The sequence below is a fragment of the Lactuca virosa genome, chromosome 5 (genome assembly GCF_052849685.1).
Source record: "Lactuca virosa cultivar CGN04683 chromosome 5, Lactuca_virosa_CGN04683_v6, whole genome shotgun sequence".
Lineage (NCBI taxonomy): Eukaryota > Viridiplantae > Streptophyta > Magnoliopsida > Asterales > Asteraceae > Lactuca > Lactuca virosa.
In genome coordinates, this window is record NC_136430.1 from 241746259 (window position 1) to 241773282 (window position 27024).

General features: G+C 33.9%; 1 protein-coding gene and 1 long non-coding RNA gene across 2 annotated transcripts; one reads left to right on the forward strand and one right to left on the reverse strand.

The window, feature by feature from the left end:
• Positions 1-7279: 7279 nt before the first annotated feature.
• On the reverse strand, positions 7280-8290 carry LOC145112550 (uncharacterized). Its single transcript, XM_079048702.1, has one exon. It carries the CDS (start codon positions 8288-8290, stop codon positions 7280-7282), a length of 1011 nt encoding a protein of 336 aa, XP_078904828.1.
• A 9323-nt stretch (positions 8291-17613) lies between these two features.
• Positions 17614-19818, forward strand: LOC145116935 (uncharacterized). The gene is made up of 3 exons (XR_013712391.1): positions 17614-18142; positions 19061-19118; positions 19671-19818. It is a non-coding gene; the product is annotated as an uncharacterized LOC145116935 (long non-coding RNA).
• The last annotated feature ends 7206 nt before the right edge of the window (positions 19819-27024 follow it).

Sequence of the window (27024 nt, forward strand, 5' to 3'; positions counted from 1 at the left end):
TCGTAATACTTTTGTTCTGTCCTAGTGACACTGATTTTAGTATGAATGCAGGTAGGTATACTTGGTTAAATATTTTATTATTTAAAAGTATAAACTCTTGGTCAGAGTATTTTAATCCCATTGTGTTTATAGTTTGTATATCTTTTATGGGTTGATATACTCGATTCACTATAAACAATGCTCTGATACCAATCTGTCACACCCTAAAACCGGAACGGCGGAAACGTTCAGGGGTGGAGGACGTCATGTATAGTATCACAACAATGCATAGTAGTAAACAAGCAACAACATCATCCATTGCATTAATAAAATAATTTAATACAAGTGTGTTCTGTGAAGTTTAATAGACATCAAAAAGTAAATCAAAATATGAGATGAGTCTTGAATGAGCTTCATCTTCTCAAAAGCCTGGCATCGGTACCTGTCTACTGATGACCTGAGAATACAAGTTATTTTGAAAGAGTTGATCAGCTTTAAAGCTGGTGAGTTCATAAGTATTTTAGTGTCTTAGTTTGTATGAAAATGTTAGTATGTACTTGATGTATAAGTTTGTAATTGTTTGTAAATGTTTGTAAATGTGTGTATCTCCTAGAAAATCCTATATTTCCTACTAAACGTAGCCTTCTACTAAGGCATCAAATGTAATGTGTGTTTGTTTCTTGTAAAAGTGTGTATTTTCCCAAATATGACTATCATTAACCAAAAATATAGTTTTTACATTACCGTTCATTGTATGAAGGTCACAAGGTGAATGCAATGGGGAAATAATAAAGTACTGTAGTGTTGTATTAAGTAACTACTGCTGTACTAATTACCTTAAACCAATTTGTTATTTAAAGTAACATGTGATATGCCTGTACCATACTACCGACTAAAAACAAGACGATGAAAGACGTCGGAAGAAATGACATTTGGCACCCGTAGACTTGCAAGTCCCACTGTAGCGAGCAGCAAGGTGTAGGATAGTCAATCCAGTATAGATCTATACACAAATTCAACGCTCTCCTTGTAGGAGACTCTGGATACAAAACGAGTCATGACAGGTGATGCCATGCCCCGTTACGTGGCTCACATAACTGTTGTAATGTTCTTGTATATGTAATGTGTGTACTAGCTGTATTGTATGTTCTCTCTCTGTCTAGTATGTATGTATGTTCTCTATGTGTGTTATTGTTTGTTTCTCATCATAGTGCGTTATGTTTGTTTCTCATCATAGTATTCTCTATCTATATGTTATGTTTGTTTCTCATCATAGTATGTATTGACTCATGTATGAACTGACTCATTGTATGTTTCACTGTTCTAGTAATAGTATTAGTAACTTCCTAAACTATACCTATTATAGTTTACTAGCAATGTTGTTTGTATAAATGAACATGTTTGTATACCTTTGCTACCCAAAGGTATTGAACTGAATGAAGGAACCTTTATATCTATACACATATACATAATATATAACCAAGATTCAAACGACCTTCGGACAAATAACCGATACCCTAAGTCCACAACCAAACAAGGAACAGGAAGTAAGGCAAGCTATCAGTCCTAAGTCCTTTCAATCCCACTTATATAACTATATCTATATAGATATGCATTTGAACAAGTATAAGTTTAAAAGAGTTTGAATAAAAAGTATTTAACATGTAAAAGTATTTGATGACCATTTGAAGTAGTTTTGTTTGTTAAAACAGCTAATTGAATAGCAAATCCTTTGTTTGATAGTTATTAATCACATGTGATTGATATAATAACTATAATGTTTTAACTTGTATCCCCCCCATAAAAGCATTTAAAATCATTTAAAAGATAGATTTAAGGGGTATGAACTCACCTGTAGTGAGTGGTTTGGAAGAACGGATGGTATAGGATGCTAAGTGTCAAGTGAAGACTTGAACACACACACGGATCCTATTTAACATATAAAGACACATATATGTAACCAATTAGTCATTTAGCAACTAATTAACCAAGTTAAGACACCCTAAAACATGGAAAACACTTTGATTCAAGTGCTATAAGTACCAAGGATTGCATCTAAGGGTTGTAGGGCTTTGCTTTTGAGTTTACGGTTCAAAGGTAAACTCTCCATGAGTTTACGGTTTAGGGTTTACGGTCCTAATGGGTTTACGGCTGTAAACTCATGGTAACTTCTACCATTTGGTGTTTTAAGGTCTTACAAGTCAAGGTTAAGCATACTCTGATCAAGTCCAAGCCTTGGGAAGTAATTGTGGCACCATTGCACCACCTTTTAGAGTTTACGGCCCATGGACCATTCCTCATGAGTTTAAGGCCGTAAACTCATGTGTGCTTGGTTCTTTTGTTTTTTTAAGGTCCTCTACTCCACAAGGAAGTGATCTAGACTTGCATCCAAGGCTTAGTAAGGGACTAGGGCTCACAATGGCCCTTTCATTAGAGTTTACGGCCCAAGGAGATTGCCTTGGTCGTAAACACTTATGATCTTATGTTTCTTGATGTTTTCTAGTTGCTTAACAAGTGTATCAAGCCTATAACAAGCTAAGGTAAGAGTACTTACAATATAGAAGCTTGTAAGGGTGTTTAAAGTCCAAGAACACTAGTGTGTGTTCTTGGTGTTCTTGGTGAAATGAAGAACACTTGAAGATCTAACAAAATGAAGAGATTTCATGGATGAAATCATGTAAGATCACTAGATGATGAAGGATATCAACTAATTAAGGCAAGAAACACTTACAAAGTTGAAGATCAAGAAGGAAAATCGGATGCTACTTGAGAGAGAATGAGTTTCTAGGCTTGAAATGGTAAAAAAGTGTATAAAATGACTAAGTGTCATATTTGTACTCCTTAGAGTTTACGGCCGTAAACTCTATGTTTGGGCCGTAAACTCCAAACTCTTGGAGTTTTGAGACTTTATTGTTGCACAATAACCCTAGAGTATCCTCTCTCCAGTTATCTCTTGCAGTACTAGGCTTTAGAACACTCAAACTGACTCTAAACAGCTCAAAAGTTAGCAAAAACAAGACTGACTTCTATTGAAGTGAATGGTTGTATAGAATAGAAATTTCGGGTTGTCACACGAGTGTTTACGGCTGCAAACCCCTTTACAGCCGTAAACAATCTCCGACCGTAAACCCAAACGGTATATATATATTTTCCCGGAGAGATTCCTCATTTTTCATCATTTTCACCCAAAAAACCTCTCAAATCTCTCCCAAGAACCTCCCAAGAACATTCATATCATCAGGATCGAATCTTCAAATCTTCATATTTTTCACCAAGAACACCAAGAACATCTTCAAATCTTCAAAGGTTGCAAACCATTCACGGCCGAAAACAGTTCACAGCTGAAAACCGTTCACGGCCGCAAACAGCCCTGAACCGTGAAACTTGACTGTAAACCCACTTCTTCCACTTTGATCGAGTCTTGGTAACATTCCTAAACCAAAAGCAAGTGTTTTCTAACACTTTAATTAATGGGTTCGCTAATTTAAATGCAAATATGTGTTTAATTATTATTAGGATTCCGTTAATTCCACGTGCAACAACTCGAGGGTCATCTTTCCAGTCTCGTTGTCCGGCACATACACGCAACCAACTGTGAGTTCATACCCCTACATTTTCACTGTTTTTAATGTTTTCAGGGGGAATACAAGTAAAACCCGAGAATTTTTGTGTTTTTATTCAAATGATTTCAAACATATTTAAAAACCTCGGCAATTGATACAAACCGAGAAATCACTACCTTTTATAAATATATTTAGATTTTCTTATCCCTTATGTAACATGCTGAGCATGAGGTTAGTTTTCATTATATAATTACAATTGCAAGGTTTTCAGTACCATACATGTTATACAAATTGACTATGTCGATACACTTTGGGAAGCATCACCGAACCTTTACAGTATTCAATATATGCAACGAGAATATACATACAAAACTATAATAGGTATAGTTCGGAGTTCAATACACAGTTTTACTAATTCAAAAGCTATATACAGTAACGAATATATAAGCTATAATATATATAGATTATGGTATACAACATTACTTTCCAAATACAAGAGTACGGTACTAAATAATTATTTAAGTATAATTATTTTTACTCTACAAGACATACATACAGTTTCAAGTACAAAAGAACACTGCACTACACGTAAACTAGTTAATACTGGGTTGTGAGACACTACTTCAATTGTACCCTTCTGGGTGCGGGCTAAATCCTATCATAGTATAACCAGAGTCTCTTGGAGGGAGAGCGTGATATTTGTGAATAGATCTATTCGGGACTGACAATCCCACACATAAATTGCTAGCTACAGTTAGGCAGACATGCCTGGGGTGACAAATGTCATAACGTCCGACGCCTGAAGAATGTCGCAGAGGTCACTAGGTCATATCAAGCATGGTTATACGAACTCACAACAGTATTAACTAACCTTTTGTTCACGGGATTTCATTCTTCAATAGTTTTATTTTCATTAATAGAACTACTACATACTACAACTGGAGGATTCCAGGGATTTCAACTCAAGGTTTTGTTTTAATTAATAAAGCTACTATACATATTGGTGTTAGCCAGGGATTTCACACAAGAGTTTTCATACAAAACAATACTATACAATACAGCTGGTGGTACCAGGCATACATACTAATGCTTTCACTCACAAATACAGAATACAATAACGAACTTACATTTGGTCTTAGGGTTTAAGACTACTTTTCAGTACTAAAGAAAATATTGGATTTTCTTGGAAACATACAAACATTTTCACAGATTCATCAACAAGTTTTCATTACAAAAACGTGCTTATGAACTGACCAGCTTAATGCTAATACTCTTTTAAAACCACTTGTATTCTCAGTAAATCAGTAGACAGGTACTCCCCCAGACTTTTGAGAAGACGGAGCGTATAGAGTCACGTCTTTTATATTTTGCTACACTTTTGATGTATACAAATCATGTATCAAACTGATGTAAATACCTTATATATATTCAATGTAATGGTTGTGTTTACTTTAATTACTATGATGCAATTGTTGTGATACTATACATGACGTCCTCCACCTCGAACGTTTCCGCCGTCTCGGTTTGGGGGTGTGACATGTGGTTTCAAGTTTAGGGTGAGGAGATACACATATGTGAGGTCTATTAATTTTTTTAAATATATAAAAAATAAATACATAAATAAGAAAATTAATTAAAAAGTAAATTAATAAGGGAACATTAGTCTTTTTTAGGTAAGACAAGGACCAAGCGCGCAACAAAAATAAACAATAGAGACCATCCGAATTAAAAATATAAGTTAGGGACCAAACACACAAAATCCCCTAAAACACAGGGACCATTCATGTAATTTACTCTTACTTTTCGTTTTGTTCAAATTTGGATAACTAATTTTTTTTACACATCTAAGTAACGAACTTTTTGAAAGTGTTTACATATGACAATTATCATCGGATGTAACCTACTACAGCAGATCATAATGATCATATGCAAACACTTCCAACAAGTCCGTTACCTATATGTGTACGAACAAAATAGTTACCAATATGTCAACAAACCGAAAAGTTAATTACCTTAATAATTCATATTCCTTATCTTTTTTTGTTTATAAATAACAAATAACAAATAATAAATGACAATTTATTCAAAAAACATAATAAATTAAGAAAAATTAAATATTATCTTATATTTTGTTTCTATCGATCTTCATACTCATATAAGATAATGACATATGAAATCTACTAGTTCTTGCTCTTAATCCCTTCTTTTTATTTTAACATATGTTTTGATCTAGTGAGCAAGGAAGTTTGATAGGAATAAAAGATACGAGGATATTTGACTTCTCATTAATTAAGGAATTATATATATAGTAGGTGTGTGTTCAAGTTGTGATATTTGCATATTTCTCGATGTTAATGACGTACCAACATGTAGGGGTGGCAAATCGGGCCATCATATCGTATTTTTGTCTGACACGACACAACAAAGTTTTATGCAACACGAACACGACACGATGTCGTGTTTTTTTTAGGTAACACAAAAAATAACCAATTAAAAAACGACAAACACGACACGACACGACACGACAAAGATAACGTAAAATAACAAATTGTTTATTTAATTAATGTTTAATCATACATAACACGACAAATGTTAAATCGTGTCAATTTCATGTTGAATTTTGAACACGAACACGATACGACACGACGTCTTGTTTTTTACACTTAAAATGAACACAAATTCAAATTTCAGTTTCGTCTCAATTTTGTTTCGTGTCGTGTATTTTTATCGTGTCGTGTCATCAGTTGCTACCCCTACCAACATGAGAACAAATCTTCTACAAATCAAAAGATTCTCGACTATATATCACAAACATTCAAAATTAAAAGAAGAAAAACCCTACTTCTCTAAAATATAAAATGTTTCATCATTCATACAACAAAATAAATATGTTAGTTGTAAATCCATAGAAACTCTTGGTATAAAATGGGAATGTTCCAAAAAATTTGTCACTTTCTTAAGGAGGTTGGTGATTAGAATCTGCATTGAAACCGTGACATTTGTCCCACCATTTTTGGACTTCTTGTTCTATTAGGTCCTGTTTGTTTACATCTTAAAAGACTTTTAAAAAATCAGACTTTTATTCACATCTGAAAAAAAACAAAAAAAACAGAAGTGCCCTGCCTTGATTTACATTCTTTCTTTTCTTCTCGTACGCCTCCACCCTTTTTTTTTCTCATCGACGCACACACACAAATCCTCCATCTAGCTTCATTCCACAAACCCTCCATCCCAGGGCGGTGGTGGCGGTATTGGATGATGTTGGTAGATGTTATGTTGTGAAATAAAACAAGGGTAATAAGGTAAAATGTCATTTTCCTTCATAGTAGAGAATTAATTACATCATCTTCTTGAAGGAAAGTGTTTTCCCCTATTTGATGGAAATATTTTTCATTTAGGATTCCAATTCCATCATACAAAGTTGAACCAAACACAAGAATGTGGTGGAATTGGATTCATTTTCCTCCGATTCCATTCCATTCCAGCGAACCAAATGCACCCTTAAATGAATGACAAGCCTCACATTTATTTATCTACTATTTTAACACGTAATTTAATAGAATAGTAAATTAATTATATAAGGGATATATAATTGATAAATGTGCAATCTGAAGTAAAGAGTGAGTGACAACCAAACACTAAATTGCAAAATCCACATCCACCGCTGCTGGTCCTCAGCATAAAAATGTTCCAACATATAAAAAGATAAATATAAAGATAGTAATGCTAACAAGTCATCACTCCTGCAAGAGATTAATATTCAAACATTCATGAGGGAAGTACCACAACTTTGCAGTAAAGAACGTGCCTTCACTTCTTTTTTCAGGATCATCTTCTCTCTTGAATTGTGACTGGTCAGCCCATGACTCTGGTTTAACAGCAGCTCCATGCTTTAAGGAGCTAAGAAAAAATGCATATTCATCTCTTGTCTCTTCAAATGGCATCCATTTCATTTCACCAAGATCTAATTCATGAACCTTGTACGAATCTTTTGAAAAGGTTTCCACCAGATAAAGGTTTTCACTCGAACTTAAAAGCATCTGGAAAAAGAAGTACTTTTGAACATTCTTGGCTCCGAGCAACGTCAGTTTGGGCTTTGGATTGAGTCTCATTTCACATAAATAGCTTTCTTTCAATGAATAACTACCACAGTTTAGGGTATATATCTTACCCTTGAAAGCATGTATATAAAGGATGGGGGAACGGGAGGACAAATGATTCCATGTTCCTTTACCCGCTATAGAAAACAATATCTGATGGTCGAATCGTCTTGACATAACAAAAACCCATCTAGATAATATAGGTGAAAAGACAAGGATACCAACCAGTCTTGATTCACAATAGTCATAAGGGAAATAAGGGAAATAAGGGAAATGAAGTTCATGCCTTGTGATAGGATTCACAAGCCAGAAGTCCCTGGTTTCCCTTCCATAAAAGATGAAATAACCACAAGTTAATCCAACACAGATCCTGCCACAAGAATGGGGAAGTATGGCTTTAAACTTTCTTCCTTCAAAGTCCTCTAAAAAGCACTTTTCATTATTAGCACAATCAGAGATATACATGAGCATGGGAGGTTTGGACGCCATAAACTTATTCCGGTTAGATAGTGTAATTGACCTCCATAACTTGCAAACTCTACTGAATGCAAAAAAATCAATGACTCCAAGTTGCATCATAACTAAAAAGAGCACATCATAGTTAAGGTCTGACCAAGATGCATCATCATGATTCTGGATTCCACTCATACTCTTTGTCTTAGCCTTTCTACACTTTCAAAAGAAAAGTAAACATTTGAGAACTTGGTAAATGATATTTCCACATAAGATACAAGAGTTGTAAGAAGTCGACAACGCAAAATCCAGATATATAATCGATCTAATACTGCAACGTGTTGTAAGAAAAAAAGAAAACAAACACAAGAACATGCATAATCTTAAAGTGTAAACAAACATAACATGTCTACAAAATATACAATCTAACAAGTGTGTTTTTCAAAAAGGGTACGAACTATTGCAACATCTCTCCTTACCCTAATGCTTTTGGCAATATGGGCAATGCTTCGTGTAATCAAAACCTTTACATGAAACCAAGCCAAATTGAAACAAACGTTAGATAATCCAACAAACTAACTCATATCACTTTATCTGCTCATTTTATAATAATAATCAGTTTCATATCATCATACGAGTTATGACCCAACTACATAAATATATAAATAAAAACTATTGTGTTAAGAACAAAAAATAATCCATTGGTAACCATATACGGATTTGTAGACCAGTACATATCAAATCTTAACTATTAATACCGAAAATAAAAGAAAAATAAAAATAAAAATCCATCAACATATCCCAGATCCCAGGACCAGTGCATGGTGATCCCTTTAAAGATGGGCATGGATTACCAAGTAAATTAAACTAATGGAAACATAAATGTAACAAATCAGAATCATATATAACTGAAATGGATCAATCCAAGTTTCTAAGTGATAGAACCATATCCTTATTGACACTTAAAACCTGGGAACATGAAAATGATTGAAATTTTACAATATGCAGCAAAAATTAGTGTTTAGTACTGATGAAACTGAGAGTCGAATGCTGCACACAGTGACATGGATACGTGATCACACGTCAAATTCTCTCAAATAACTTATAAACAAAGTCGAGATGCTCTTGAGAAACAATTTACCGATTGAAACTCAGGAGTAAGTAAACCGTTGAGCGTGGTTTAACACTGATTGGCAGCAGAACCCTTGTTCTCGCGCTGTATCAGTATCGACGAGTTCGTTTCTCGTGAGTCTACCACGATTCTGTCTTTCCGTTTGCTCCTGCTCAATCGTAATTTTAGCAAGTAGGGTAAAATATGCAGAAATACTTCTGGCCCACAAAACAGCATCCTTTTAACTCCTTTTGAAACGTTTTATTTATAAAAACTGCAGAAAAACTGTATGTGCCCACATAATTTTTTTATATGGTTTTAAGGCTAACGGGGGAGTAGTGATGTTTTTGCCTATCAAAATTTGGTGCCACATAGGCACAACATAAGCATTTTTCATTCTTGCCTTTATTTGGCTACAAGTAGGATGGGGTGCCATTGTTGTCTGCCAATAAAAAGAAGGATGTTAGATGAAAATATCAATTAAATGTGCAATGTCTCTTTTTTGTTGGTTATTAATTAGGTGTAAGACCAATGTATTACATGAGTTAATTAAAAAAAATTAAATATGAAAGTCTAAATATTTAAGAACTTTAGATTTATAAGAAAATAAAAAAAATAATGAATTATTAAAATTGATTTTTTTTATCTTTTAAATTTAAATAAATAAACAAAATAAATTAATGGGTTTTAATTTGAGAATTCTGAAATAAAAAGGTAAGTCCATTAATGAAATTGATATTCATTTATTACTACATTTATTGTAATTATTACATATGTAGAATTTATTAAAATAGAAAAATCCATAAAATGACATGTGGAAAAGAAATTAATTGAAAATAACCACAAATTGACATTTGACATATTGAATGAGAATATGACATGTGGCAAAAAAACCTTCATTTATTATAGTAGATTATTGAGTTGTCGTTTAATTTCTCCTCTGCACATACGTGCCGCTCAAGATTGCCGACGGCAACAAAAAGACTCAAGAGGCGGTGTTTGCCGCAGGCATCACATGCCAAATCAGATTGCCAATGTCAAAAAGAGTACCATACCTTTTAGTCTAACAAATTTCAAAGTTAAAAGTTCGGTTTTTTTTTCTATGTGAGAAAATGACTTATGGGGGTAATGAAATTTTCATTTGTTCATATTTATGCAACTTTTTTACATGATTTTCCCTCATATTTGTTTAATATGTTCGAATGTTACCATTATCACCGACTTGTTAAGGACCACACATAGAGAGATATAACTCACATGCTACTCCATTCACATATTATTAGTCATAACTGGTATTATACCCGTTCGGTGAACGGGTTGACCGATAAATGAAAAAAAAAACTGTTTGTATATATAATTGTCTATACAATTGATGATGCATTAGATATTGTCAAATAAACAATAATTACTTGAAATATTGACGTAAACAAAATGAACCAATTTTACTTTATTTTGTAGCATTATACTTTAAGTTGATCCAATTACAACAATTTACAATGACAAATCAACCCAATTATCGCCAAATCATACCTTCAAGTACACAATTATTTTTTTGACAATTTAAACTTGAATATAATACTTGCAAAAAATTACCAAATGATCTTAATTTTTAACTTAGGAAAATTATGTAGATAAATAATAAAAAAACATTTCATACTAAAAGATATAAAACACATCAATTAATAAGAGTAATCTGAAAACTAAGAAAGAAATGCAAGGTACAAAAGAATGTCATAAAACATATTAGAACTAAGTTAAAAGCTGCTTGGAAGATATCCATTGCTTCTCCAACAACACTATTTAAGCCTGAAATATGGACCAAATTAGCATTAAGAAAATTAGCATTAAGAAATATGGACCAAATTAGCATTAAGAAAAATTCAGAAATAGCTTATTGGACCTAATTGTTTTACCATTAGATAAAATATAACAACTATTTGAAAATGAATTTGTAATTGTGTCTTGATCTCGTAACCAACATCAGCATCAATGGGTCAAAAGGCTTCATCTTACCGATGTCGGCCCACCCCTACTTCCACCTTCGACCTTAAAATGCATCCTTTTTACCATCGACTTATTTTTGTTAAGTGATAAGCTGGTTTTTGTATTATTTTGATATGTAATAGAAATAGATCGACCAAAATTCCTTCACCCATGATATTGTTTATAAAAAATAAAGAATTTTATTTTAATTATCATTAAATGCACATTTATGCAAACAACATTTCACTTTTTTCCCAATCTATGAAACAAAAAGTGTTATTTTATATTCATTTTATGACCAAAAGATGCAATATTTTACTTGTTGAAACATGGTTGCATAAATTGGTTTAAAACATTGTTGTATAAAGTAGTGAAAATAAGAGTAAAAATATTCAAACCATTAGTAGTTAAATAAAGATCCACCCTTTTGTATGCCAAATCTTGAACATGCCTCTTGTCGATGGCCCCACCAAATTTTGTGAACCACCCGATCCAAGTTTTAGTCCAAATTGTTGGTTTGTATGATTTGTTTGGGGTAAAAGCACCACAATAAAAACCATTTCATGTGTTTATCACAGATATCAATTTAAAAAAGGAAATTCAAGAAAATATGGATGAAAAAACCCTATTTTTAATTCCAATTTAACTTTGATTTTGTGTTGAAAATGTTCTTCGTTTACTTTGGAAGTGAGATTTGTGTTTTTATGCCTCAAACAGTATTCATAAAATGATAAATTCAAGAAAATATGCTTGAAAACAACCCTTCTTTGGATACCAATTTAACTTTGATTTATTGACAAAAATGCCCCTCGTTCACTTTTGGAAGTAAAAATATAGGAACATTTTTAGACCATTGTTCATAATTAATCCTGTGATTATAATTTAATGAGAAGTTATTTAGTAAATGGCTAAAAAGTAATCTTAAAGTTTTACTTTTTATATTAAAAAGTTATTTTTAGTTATTAAAATTTCAATTCAGGGTTGGCCGATAAATGAATTATTGTTCATTATTTATAGGGATAATGACATAAAAACCCTTAAGTTTGCAAGTTTTTGTCGGTTTTACCCTTTTGTAGATTTTAGGTTCATTAAAACCGGATGTTTGCAATTTTTTTTTTTTAAATTTACCATCTGATTTATTAAAGCACTTAAGTTTGATAGAAATGTTTGATTTTACCAAATTTTTTTCGTTCATAAAAGCCCGTAAGTTTGGTTTTCTGGTTCATTAAAGCCCTTAAATTTGGCGGAAATTTTCAGTTTTACCGGATAAATTTGCAAAAAGAATAAAATTGGAAAAACAAAAATTTGCAAATTTGAGGCATTAATGGACCTAACATACAACTTTATGTAAAACCAACATCAACCGACAAACTAAAGGGTTTTTATGACATTTTCCCTTATTTATAGTATCTCACTATTTATACAACTAATGATACACTCTGGTGCACCAATAGCGACTTAAAATGTGGATATAAAAAAATGCTTTCATCATGCTAATGAATTCCAAGAATTCGATTTGTACTTAAAACAGTGACATGAGCATCCCATTTTTCAGCAATCATATGATACATATCAAAGTATATTGTTATTTTTAACATCTAGTATGAAATTAAAAACTTGGAAAAAAGAAACGCAATCATTTACAATATAGGAATTCAGAATGTATCTTATCATAAACATGTCTTACACATAAAAACACACAAACTTACAAATGAAAAACACAAAGAAACCAAAGTATTTTGCTATTATAGGTAAAGAAATGGAAGAATGATGTTATTGTATGTAAAGAAGTGAAAGTATGTTGCTAATTTAAATAAAGGAACAAAAGTAATAGCTATTATGGGTAAAGAAACATAATTATATTGGTACACAGGTAAAGAAACAAATATATATATGTTGATATATTAGTAAAGAATCAAAGTGTGCCACTATAAATGAAATTTTCGAGATACAAACACCATTATAATTCATTATAAAAGGGCCACATTCTGTTAATAGTATCAAGTAACTACAAAAAAAATCAACTTCAAATTTCCATACAAAACCCATTTGAATTAGCAACTTCATCCTACAATAACCCAAACAAATATTAAAACATTCTTCGTTTGACTTTGCTACCAGGTCAAAGCTGTTGTTTAATTATAATAAATATTATTTGTATTTGCTCCATCTTGTAAAGGTTTTGATTCATCTAAAACTTGTGATAAACAAATTTATTTTATATAATCTTCATGTTTAACTCAAGAAAATGGTGATTTAAAATAAAATATAAATATGTGATGGTTGGGGGTGATAGTCAATTTGTTTTTTTTTAAGCATCTCTAAACCAAAAAATATGCAACATTCCAAAAATCAAGGAAAAATTTTCATTTTTAAAACCATTCCAAAAATTCATAAGTTTTACAAAATAAGTTCTCAAAAGTCACTATCATGAATCAGAGTATCCCAAATTCACAAAAACATATAAAATACGAGATGATGTGCTCGATCAAGCCTTCGCCTTTCCACTGTCCTCTAAAGTACTTGAAACCATAAAATCAACCGTGAGCCAAAGCTTAGCGAGTTCCCCCAAAATACCCCACACAACAGAGCATATACAATGATGCATGTTAGGTCTACAGTCATCCGACTGGATTACCCTCGGGTCCACAGTTATCAGACTGGATTATTGTCTCGGCCCAATAAGTCATTGTACTGGAATGCCCCAGTATGTTGGCTTACGCACATAGCAGTAAAGTCTCAAACCAAACCGCACTATGTCGACATATGCAACAGATAAAACATATAACAACAAAAAAATAATCATGCAAACCTAACAGACCACAACATCATTGCAACATCCTATATATTGGATACATAACCTAGTGGGCCAACATTGTGTGTTCGACCCACAACTACAATGAGGAAAACTCACCTCACAGTCTGAAAAATAGCTGGATAGATCACTGCTCCAAATACTACCTCTACAGATCACCTATATAATTAACAGATCACCTATATAATTAACAGGGACCCAAACTCAAACTACTATACAAATTACCCAAAATGCCCTTAAATCAAAATTGGTCAGAGTTAATGGTCAAAAGACAACCTTCATCTAGTCGCCAAGCCGTGGCCACTAATCGACAAAACAGACGAGCCTTAGCCCAGTCGCCATGTCGTGGCGACCTAAGGTTACGTCGTAGGCATTGGGTTCCTAACAACTTAATGGATTAAGTCGTTTTCTTCAATTCTAAGGGATCCAAAACTCAGATCGGGTCTATTCTATTGTCCAAGGGGATAACGTTTCCAACTTTATCCCTTTAGACTATCCAAGAGATAGAGATCTCACTCCTAGGTCCAAAAATGGGCAAAACACAACTTGCCTTAAACCAATAAGCACTTAATCTTGAAGACCTCTAGTCCAACACTTCCAGAAAGGTTTCTAACATTATAAATAAGTTAAAATCCATGCTTTCCATACATGCATGTCCAATACATGTCTTGAACTCCCATTAGGTCAAAAAGAGGGTTTATGGCCAAAAATCCATGCATGACACCAAAACTCGTTGCTAATCCATATCCAAAGTAACAAATACCCTCAATGGCCTGGAGATTCATAAAGTTGCAAAGTTTATGAGATATCACCACTCCAATCAACAAGAACATGAAGATTTAGGGATAAAACTCAAGATCTAGCAACCTATCATGATAAAAATCGAGTCTTGGACACTTACAAAGGTCCAGAAGAGTGCTACAACAAAGGATGAGGACTTGCTTGCTGAATCATAGCTCACTTCTTCTTCTTCTTACTTCCTTTAATGGCTTTAAAGGACACAAAAAAGGGCTTAAATAAAGGAGGAAGGGATTAGGGTTTCTCAGCTCTCAAGGGGGCTGAGGGTGAGCAAACCCTAGTGTACCAATTGGCAAAAATAGGAACAATTATAGGATGCCATATATTGATTCTAATCAACATGAGTAGTTTATCAAAAATGGTTTAAGGAATTTAACACATTTTATTTGGAAAAGGTCTTGTGAAAATAAAACTAGTGAATAACAATAATTCTTTTACGACGTATTATTCCGAACTAAAACCGGTTCGCCAAATCTATCAAATAATGTCAGTTGAATACGAAATTTTAATTTCCATTTCAACACGTCTCCGGTTAATGATTAACTTAAATTCCATCCATGAATTCGCATTCAATAGTTTTGAGGAGTCAAAACTTGACTACATTACAAACCAAAACGACGATAAATGGTTAAACGTAATTGTTCAAGCGGTTAAAAATCACAAAATATTACCTTGGGGATCAATCATATATTTATCTTATAAAAATATAAAATGGATTATTATGAGGCATAATTGAAAGTATCGAAATTTTTATAAATAATACAATCAAATATAAACATTTAAATACCAATACGTATAAACTCCATTGCTATTTCTCAACAATACATATAGATTCATATTTATGTGTATCATGATACAACAAAATGAGAAGTTATGGATTCGTAACATAAAAATGACTTAAAATGACATAATAGGAGGAATATTGTGTTTAAACCATTTGATAAGGTAAAATATTTGAGTTAAGATCATTTAACTAATGCACTTAATACATTGAGTCACTAAGCAAGCTTGTTTCCTTCTTAAATCTTGAAAACTTACTCCCTACTCTTCCTCAAAATATCTTTTTAACTAACTCCTATCTCTAACTAACTAAACTATCTTCCTATCTCTAAGTAGCTAAGTCCTATCTCTATGTAACTAAACTTGCAAGTGTGGATGCAAGTTGCAAGGTGAATCTTATCCTATCCTAGATAAGATCTGGAAGATATTTTACACCTCTCTCCTACCCCTATAAATATCGACACCTTCCTCCTCATTTTACCTTCATATTCCAGCAAAATGCTCTCAAGAAATCACTCGAAGATCACTCTTAAACTTAGTCATTTTCCGCTTCTCTTTTCCTCTTCGTGATCTACCAAAACCGAGAGCAAGAAAGGTGTTGTTGCCCGTTGGTTTTCTGTCATAATTTCAGCCCCATTCTTTCTTCATTTGGTCGAGATTCCAACCCCAAAACACCTCTGGAAATGTGTCGATTCACTGCATTAAAATGGGTTATCAAAACAGTGGCTAAAACACTCTTTTTCTTACTTCTTTGCTGGAAATATCGTGACAACAACAACCCAAAACAGTGGCTGTTTTTTGAGTGTTAAACAACCCGCAAAAAGTTCCAAATTTGCTGCCATATTTTGAGATCTAAATAGCCTCATAAGGTTCTGATTTCGAGTGTCTACAAACCCAAGAAAACCTTCATTTTGTTCCTCGGAAACCTTGTGTTTCAACACTCTTTTGGTAACACACTTTGGAACCAAGAAAAACTAGGTTATTATATGATTTCTACCTTTCCTTCTTATCATCGAACTCACTTGTTTTAACTGAGTTAAAGCTTGATAAAAGTCTAAATTATTGTTAATGTATGTCTTTATGTGTTCAGACATCCCAAAAATCATTCAAATCTTAAGCTTCGTTGGAACCGAAAACTTTACGAATCTTTCTTGAACCGAATAACGTTACTCGACAAAAGTGAGTTTCTACGACCCCTCTTTTATGTTGTACTAAATTTGGTGGAGACTACTTTCTAAATGATTTCTATTTGGGGATGATATACTTGCTAAATGATTTCTAGGCTTAATTTTCAGTTTTTTACAGCAAAATTGTGGTCTGTTCAAGACCTGTTTTTCCCCTCTTAAACCTTATCGTTTGCGAAATTGTACAATATGCAAGTATTTTAGATTGATACCTTTTCAGGGACTACTCGCACACGTTCATACGATTTTTGTACAATTTATGATGATTTTTACAAAAGCCGCATATCATTTCAGTACATTTCGAACCAGTCTCTAAAACCGGTCTTTTTCATTATTGTTAGGTCCACATAAAGTCAAGGAAAAAAATCATGGACAAAGTAGACTCAATTTCTAAGTGTAACATCCCATTTAAAACGTAATAATTAAATAATAAACCCGGAACCTCGAGAAGCAATCTTTATTATTATTTTATATTATTATTGTCCAAAATCATGTAATAATTAGCGGGGTGTTGGTTTCGGGGAACCAAATGACAAGATTTGAATATTCGGGGGTTAAAGTGTAATTTCAGGATTTATTTTGCAAAGGATTTTGAAGACATGGGTTGTTTGGTAAATGTTGGGCTTAGATTGAAAAGATTTTTGGAAGCTGGGGGCTAAAAGGTAAATTTTGGACCTAAATTGAAGAGGGTTTTTTTTATAGGAAGGGCTGTTTGGTAACTTTTGGATTGAAATTGAAAGAAAGAAAAGATGGAGGGACTAATTTCGTTGTTATGGGAAAATGTTGTAAGGGAGTTGGGGTATAAAACCCGTCGCTACCCTCCGGAACCCTAACCCTACTCCAATGTTGTAGCCGCCACCTTATACCACCTTCACTCCCTCTTCATCCTCCAGCCGCCACCCTCGCAATAAACCACCTCCGGCTGCCACCTAGTCGAGTCCGAACTTCACCTTTACAAAATTGCTGCCGGAGGTCGTTGGAAAAAGGGAAGATCGCCGTTGAAGCTGGAACCCCGAAGCCGAGCTTGCACGCTGCTGTACCGCCGCCGGCAAGAACCACGAGCAGTCACCGCTTTGTCGCTGCTGTGATCGCCGAAACCCAGCTGCCGTTGCTCCAGCAACCGTCGAAGTCTAAGACCGGAGCTGCTGCCGCCGTTGATCGCTTCCGTTGAAGAAGAAATTACCACCGGACGTTGCGACGGCTAGGGTTACTTATCTCGATCCATTTTCCTTCTCCACCTTCTTCCGTTGCTGCGCCACCACCACTACTCTCGCGACCGATCCATTCCGATAACGTTCTCCGAAGCAGTTGCCGCCAAGCTCAACCACTGCCACCACCGTGAACCACTAGGTGGGTGGTAGTGTAACTGTTTCGAGGTGGTTGTGTGTGTGTGTGTGTGTTATTTGGATTGTATTGTAAGTTGTAACCAATCGGAATAGTAAAGAAAATCTATAACCACCACCGTAAGGTGGTGGCTGCCGCCTCCTTCCGCCACCGGCCGCCATGTCAGGTGGCGGTGTGCCTTGTCTGGTTTTTGACTCGTTTGGATGTTTGGACAAGGGACTACTAAACCCTAATGGGCCAAAGAAACCCTAGTGGGCCCAATGAGACCTTAATGGGCCCAATAAAACCCTAATGGACCTAAAAGCCCAACCATTTGATAAATGGGCTAATATTTGTGTTGGAAACCCAAATTAGGGTTTGGAAACCGTAATGCCATGAAACCCTAATTTTGGGATTGATCGGGACCGTGCGGGAATTACTTAATAAACCTAAGATATTAATTAATTATTAAAATTAAAATATTAAATTATAATCCTTGACAAATTAACCTAAGGCAATTTGGGACTAAATGGATTAAGTCCTTAATGGGTTAAGTAAGAAACACTTAACCCTAATCGTCATTTCATGTGAAAACCCTAATTTCTTGGGCCTTGGTGATTGGGTTATTGATGGGCTATCCAAGAACAAGTAAATGGACTAACATAATTGGATGGGCCTTAGGATAAGGCCCATGTGAAGGACTTGGGCGCAATTTGGAAAATTGGGCCATAGATGGGCCATAACTGGGCCTTGATGATTATGTGATATTGGGCCATGAGAATACCAATAGTTGGGACTAGAATTAATATATGGTCCTTAAGGAAAGACCATGTAGAGGTATGGGCCCAATTTGGAAAATCGGGCCATATGTTGGGCTTTGGCCCATTACTTGACTATTGGGCCTTTAGAGTGTGAGTTGTACCTTGGAATTGGAACCCAATTATTAATTGGGTATTGTTTGATGTTGGCAGTTCGGGAATCAGTCAACCAGCAGCTGGAGTTTCATCCGCGGGACTTCAACAGTGTCAGGTGAGTTCTCCTCACTATATGAACAGGGTCTACGGCACCAAGGCCGACCCTTTATGATTTTCATCCTGGTTGTAGGATGGTTGCTATGTTAGAGATTGTTTAGATCGGTATCCTGGTTATAGGATGGTTTCCATGTTAGTGATCTGTTAGATCTGCATGTTTAATTGTTTATATGTATGTGCACATGTTTGTTGGTTTGAGGGAAAGGGTTGAGGCAGGTCCTGCTGTGTGCAGTAGGCCAAGACACCCTGGGCGGACCGGGTAGACTGCAGGCCCGGGCTGGGAAAATCTAGTCAGGCCGAAGGCCCAACGAGCGGTCCGGATAGGCTGAAGACCGCGACGTGGGCGGTCCAGACGTGCCGAGAGCTCGGAGAGCGGTCCAGATAGACTGAGGACCGAGATTCGGTCCAGTCAGACTGATGGCTCATTATGCATGCTTGTCTGTATTGTTTGCTTATATGTTTATATGATATGGTTATATCTGTATTGCGTTGGTATTTTTGGGATAACTCACTAAGCCTTCGAGCTTACATTTATCGATTATTGTTTCAGGAATTCTGATGATCGCGGGAAGGCGAATGCGTGATCGTGCACCTCCTTATATTTTCATGATTGATTCTGGGGATACTCTGATGTTTAAATTGTTTTGAAAATAAACTGTAATAACTTAATGGTTTTAAATGTTTTAAATTGGCTTGAATTTTATGGGTGTTACACTAAGCTTTAAGTGTTTACAGATCCTAATTCCGAATCACGAATATGTTTCTAGAATTTTTCTAAAACAGGGATAGAATAGACATTTTAGATTAATTTCTCAGTCTTGTCTCGTTGGGTTAAATTGGCTTTTAAGTGATGTAGATGTTATATATAGGTGTTATATATACATGTTTTATCAACCATTTGATAATTAAATATATATATATATATATATATATATATATATATATATATATATATATATATATATCTTTTTATACAAAAATGTTTTACATATATATGTATATATATATATGCTCCGTTACACAAATGGTTGTATATATATACATTTATATATCAACAGAACATAAACGAAAATTGTGTTCGCTAAAATGTTTGCCTTGTGTATGTACACGTTTAAATTGCATAATTTTCGCATGTATTTTACTACTATAGTTGTACAGGTTTAGATTGTTAAGGTTTTGGTTGGTTTCACTTAGGTTGAAATCTAGTTTTAGTCAAAATGCAGTCGTTATGTTGCACGATTTTGATAGAAAAAAATATGTAGCGTTACACTTAGGATTCATTAAGCTTTACAACAAAAAGTTTCCGAACATAAAATAAAACTTGGATAGGAAGACTTTTGTAGCTTTACACATTTATTAAGCTTTACAACCAAAAGTTTACGAACATAAACAATTGAGAATTGTAACAAAAACTAGGGATTGTTGTGGAAGTTTCTTATTCATCAAACTAAGAACACCAACTTAGTGAAGTCTTCTGTAATAACCGTTAATCCTTTGTGAGCAAAGAATGTTGTGTATAGATCTATACGGGTTGACACCCGCGTCCGTATGGTTGCTAGCTACAACCTCCGTGTGACGAGACAAATCAGACGATAACTTCTTGTTTTTATCTTATTCTTTATTCACGACGTCGATGAAGCGTCGTTACGACAACAAGCACCACCCTATTTATTGTGTTTCACGGAGGCATGAACAAGTCACAACTCGGTTATTTACTACACAAAATCGCGGATACATAAATACTGATACAAATTTCGGCAAGGTTGTATATAGTATAAAGATTCACATGTATAATGTTAAACAAATTGTTAGTGTTTATTTACATAGAATAAACACTTAATATTCCACTTCATGAAAATATGTTGATTTTTACTTATTCATCATAAGTAAATTTAACATGAATATTTGTATCATATTACAAGTATGAGTTACACATAAATCATATCAGTAACATTTTTGGTTATATACTTGCACAAACTTTTCTTTGAAAACATTCTACATTTTATAAAAGTTACTTTTTATAAAACTCACTATAGCTCGGTTATAATTCCACATTGCCCAAAATTCTCTTCAAAAATAATAATACAAGTTAGAATAAAACTGTATGTAGTATAATGATTTACTCTTAAATTAGGATTAAGTGTAGTGTTTTAATTAAATAAAACAAACACTTAAGAGTATAGAACACAAAATTTATGTTGAATTTAACTTATATTAATAAGTGAATCAACATCCATACTTGTATGGGATTACAAGTGCATTTACACTTAGGTCAGGATGACACTCCTCATTATTGTTTTACCACTCTGAATTATGAAAGTAACATTTTTATATAATCTGATAAAAATCCTCATTTAATAAGACAAACAGAGTCAAAACCTATAGAACTCACCAACAATTTTTGTTGACGTATTCTCGCATGTATTCTCAGAGAAATAGAAGCTGGATGATAAACCTCGTGAGTTGGAATAACCTATCTTTTATTGTTTGCGAACATGTTCAGACCTATTTTTTTTGTTAAATTATGCCTTGCTGGATTTTTTTTAAAAAAATTGCATTGTTGAAGTTTGAATCAATGTAATCCTTGTATTTAAATCTATGAAGGCATGTAATGTTATTCAAGTGTTGTATTGTTCAATGTATGTTTGTTAACTGTGATCCAATTTTCAAAGTCGCAACCTCGACACTTCCGCCGCCGGCCGGGATATGACAGATTGGTATCAGAGCTAACGACTATAGTGAACTAGTACTTTCTTAGGAAAGCACGACTATAGTCTAGGGCTTAATCTCGTAGGATTATATATACCCTATCCTACAACACCAAACGCTTAGGCTCACTCTTTAGACCTACGAAACTCTATACTTCGAGTTTATCTTTATAAACCAATAATTAATAAATATTATTAATTTATATATAGGGTTTTATATAAAACTCGAACCCAAGTATAAGGAAAGGTTTTAGGTCAGATACTTTAGCTAAGTTTTATTGTACATGGGCCGAACCACAACTGAATGTAGACGGATCATTTATAGTTTTGGTTAGACCGATGCACAACTGAACTTAGATTCGGTAGATGATAGACAAAAATGCTTGGAACTTCTAAAAGACTCATGAAAGATCAAAGTTTGAAATGCTTAGGAACTCTTGAAAATTTTTGTGAACATCTTACGAATATTTGGTAGATATCTACTTCCAACCCTCATGAAACTTTTTCACTCATAAACACCAATCATGTCTGGTGTTTAGTGCAGTATTCTAATCTCGCAGCTATGATGCTCTACGAATACTCCTATTAGATTTCTTATGAATATCTTATGAAATGCATATGCTCACAGATTCAACTTAAATAGTTATTTAATCTATTTCTTTCTGTTGTGAACCATTCCACATATGTTTGAACCGTCCAAGTTCAAAATAAGGCACCAGCACTTGACCTTCGTCTTCTACGGCCCTTTCGAAAATAAAAACATCAGAATTATCGAAAACACAAAACATAAAAGTTGTGGGAAATTTTGTTTAGTTTCCGGAACATCTTTATTTGAATAAATCAGAGCCACTAAACTCTAGATATGGTCAAAACACCGAGTAGTGGTCAAAATTCTCTACAATATTTTCTTCATGCTTTTGCACAATAAGTGATAGTTTCCTTCCACTTATTATTCGGGGAAATTCCATTCTTTGTAATGATGTATAGTTACCTACCCATAATACTCATGGTGAACCTATACTTGGACAAACCCCATGTAAAATTTAAAACGATTGTGGTAGTATCGCTCATATTTACAACGATAATTACCCATGTTACTTTTTTCCTTGAACCAATTGTTATAGGAAGAGACAATGTCTCACAAGAAATCAACGAGTGAGCATCCACCAACAACATAATCACTTGGCACGGCTACAATCAAGTTAATGATCGAACAACAAATTGCTAACACTTTGTCTACTCACGAAACCAATAAGAACAATGCCTCTGAACATGGTAGAACTAGAAGCATTATCTTTGGAAGTAATAAGGACGCTCCAGAGGCATGCACATACGAAAAATTTATGAACTACAAACCCAAATTGATCTGCGGCAATGAAGGAGTTGTAAGAATGACACTCTGGATTGAAAATATGGAATCAATATTCCATGACAGTTCATGTGCAGAAAATTGTCGTGTTAAGTTTTCTACCTGCACTTTTAAGGATGCAACCCTTACCTGGTGGAACTATTATACGAAAATCATGGGCATTGAGTCTGCTTATGCCACAACTTGGGAAGCACTAAATATAATGCTCATGGAAATACATTATCCCCGAGATCAGATACAGAAATTAGAACAAGAATTACAAGACTTAACCATGAAGGAAATAAAGATTCTAGCTTACTCATCTCGATTTGACGATCTTGCAATGCTATGTACGATTCTTGTAAGTCCAGAGAACAAGAAGATCGCTATGTATATAAAAGGTCTAACATTACGAATACAAGAGATGGTTGCATCTCTTCGACCTAACACCTACAATCATGCCAAGAAATTGGCCATTAATCTGAAAAAACCCGTTAGTCGGTCAAGAAATCATGATTAAGAAAGAGAATACCACCAGAGTTGAATATAAATAAAGGAAATATAAGGGTAGTTCCATGAGAACCTCGAGTCAACCCTGTCAAAAGAAGCAAAACTCCAAGAAAATTCAGGCCATAATAACCACTCCACGAAAACAGTATGCTAGGAAGAAACCGTCATGCAACCAGTGCAATCGTCATCACGTAGGTGAATGCTATTTCTGCATCAAGTGCAACAAAAAGGGGCACATTGCCAACTTTTTCAGAAGCCGATCAACGAACCAAAGAATGTATGCAGGAACAAGTACTAGAACAGACACCGGTGGAGGAAAAACATGTTATGGATGTGGTGAAAAATGACATTTTAAGAAGAACTGCCCAAGGCTAAAGAACCAGGAGGTAAAACTCGAGCTAGATTAATCATGATCGGAACAAGAGATGAAATCTGCGAACCATCCATAGTGTGACAACAGTCAAATTAAGTCAACAAGCTTCACTCGCGAACGTGATGTAAATCAAATATAATAAGCTTAATTTGTAATGTTTAAACAACTTTTTATGAAAATACAAATTTTGTTTATATAAAAGTTGTAACACTCGTGATTTTAACAATAACTAACTTGTTATATTTTGCGGTGTCAATTACCGATTATTAAAAATTAAATTAGTCATTAAATAATATTTAATATATAGTTGGTGAAATTTTATTCTTATATAACGACAAATCGACATATAACACTTGATATAAAAAATTATATTAATATATCAACTTTTGTGTATAGTAAATATATATAAATTGAAACAAACCGTATGTTTATATATATTTATTAAATTACGTTCATTAGCTATAGATAATATGATAACAAATTTAATCTGGTGACCAATGAAGATTTATTACACTCAACCTTATACATTCTATCCAAGGAAAAGGTTATTCACTTTGATATGGTGACCAATGAAGATTTATTACACTCAACCTTATACATTCTATCCAAGGAAAAGGTTATTCACTTTGATATGTAGTACGTGTGACATCCATATTATTAGAATAGTGTAGGTGGGAATTTTATTAGTGACTCACCCAAAATGGATATGTACCAAAAGAAACAAATAAACATTTAAAATTTACATAAGGCGGTTAAAAATTTAATATAAATAGAATGCAAACGATCCAATTTTCTCTACACAAAAATCTCAACTCTCTCAAATATGATGGAAATTCATCCTACCCTTTAAGGCTGATTATCCAAGTTTGTGACCACTCTCTAACATAAGTTTATCATAAAAACACGCTTCGAAAGTGAGTTTCACGATCCCATTTTAAACTTTTTATCATTTTTCGGGGAAGATACATATATTTTTTTTATATACTATTTGTTTATATAAATCGTAAATTGTTTATATCGCTTATATTATTTAGTTATATAATCGTTATAACAATTTACCTTTAAAATAGTCGTTTATATAAATTTAGTAAACACTGTCGTTACGCTACCCACATAATATAGAATTATAGTATGCATTGCCGTTACTCTGCCCAAATAATATGAATTATATTATGCATTGACGTTACTCTGCCTACACAATATAAAATTATATTATGCATTGTCGTTAATCTATGAATAAATTATTACATACTGTTGTTACTGTGCCTATTTAAGTTTTACAAAAAAAACATGTATGGTTAAAACACTACAACTTTTAGTGCTACTCATTCAAGGGTTTACATGAGACACATTCATCACCTAAGTGCGCGTGAGAGTTATGTGTAGATCTATACAGGTTGACACCCCCACCTGCGGTAGCTAGCTACAACCATCATGACGTCTGATGAAGCGTCGTGAGGGGCAACAACTCGTCGGTAGCTCGATTATGGGAACTCATGTAACGTTGATAATCATGCCTAAAAGCAAATAAAAATATAAGTTTGAAAATACTTATATACAATAAAACAAGTACTTTTGGAAATAAAGTACACATATAATATAAGTTTGAAAATACTTATATACGATAAAACAAGTACTTTTGGAAATAAAGTACACATATAATATAAGTTTGAAAATACTTATATACAATAAAAATATCTATATTTTTTTATTTTTAGAATAAAAAGTACGTTGATACAAATACACAAACCTGTGATCTCACCAACTTTATGTTGACATTTTTTTTAAAACCATATGTATTCTCACGAAAATAAGAGTCGGCCGTTTCAATCTTTTGGGAAACAATCATGGGATCCTCGAAGCACTCTTTATCTCTATTGTACTTATCTGATTAAGAATTACTTGTAATTTTTGGTTTCTTGTATTGTAAAAACATAGTACGATATGTAATATATTTTGTAATATAAAAAAATAACATCTGTGTTATAATTTTGTATTGTTCAATGTAATCAATAACTGTGAACCATGATGACGTTGCACAAGCTTGACATTTCCGCCGTCGGCCGGGGGTGTGATAGATTGGTATCAGAGCTATTGGCTTTAGCAAACTAGTATTTTCTTAGGAAATTACGACTATAGCTTTAGACTCACTACTCTGATTAAGTTTATCCCTTAAGCATTATAATAAAAGTATTAATTACATTATTGATAAACTACTTACTGGAGAAATGTCTAAAGATGGATTTGTCGTCTTGGGTTGTTGGATTTCAGAAAAGCTATACGCCCAAATGATCCTGCCCTCTGACTTTTCTTGATTGGCTGATCCTTACTTGATAATCTTGAAGTATATAACCTTCAGATATAGAGTTATTTATAAACTCAAACCCTCGATGAAAACACTTATACTTATATATGTAACATACAAAAAAATTCATAGGAACACAAACTCAAGAGTTTAGGCCAAATACATTATCTAAGTTGGCACAGTACATCGGCCAAACCACAACTAGACTTAGCTTGCACACCTAAGTTTTATTATGGTCTGACCGATGCACGGCTATACTTCGATACTCTAGTTGGTAATCTAAATTCTTGAGAATTGTTTGGATTAGAGACATAGTTCTGAGTCACATATACGACATATATTATGTAGGGCTTCACTGGAAATACCAGTAATATCTATTATATACTTATAATTGAAGATTACTTGTATATAGATCATCACGCTATTTCTCATAAACGTCTATCATGTTTGATGTCTTATGCAGGATCATGGAAGACCTGGTAGATTGGACGACGATACCATGGGAAGAGGAGAATTAGGTGGTGCCCCACTCGCTTGAGCCCAAGGATTCTCCTCTTCCTGAGCTTCCAGTACCACTATCTCCTTTGACCTCAGACGAGGAACCCTATGAGTAGGATGATCCCTCAGACCAAACTGGAGATTCTGATGAGCCAGTTGATG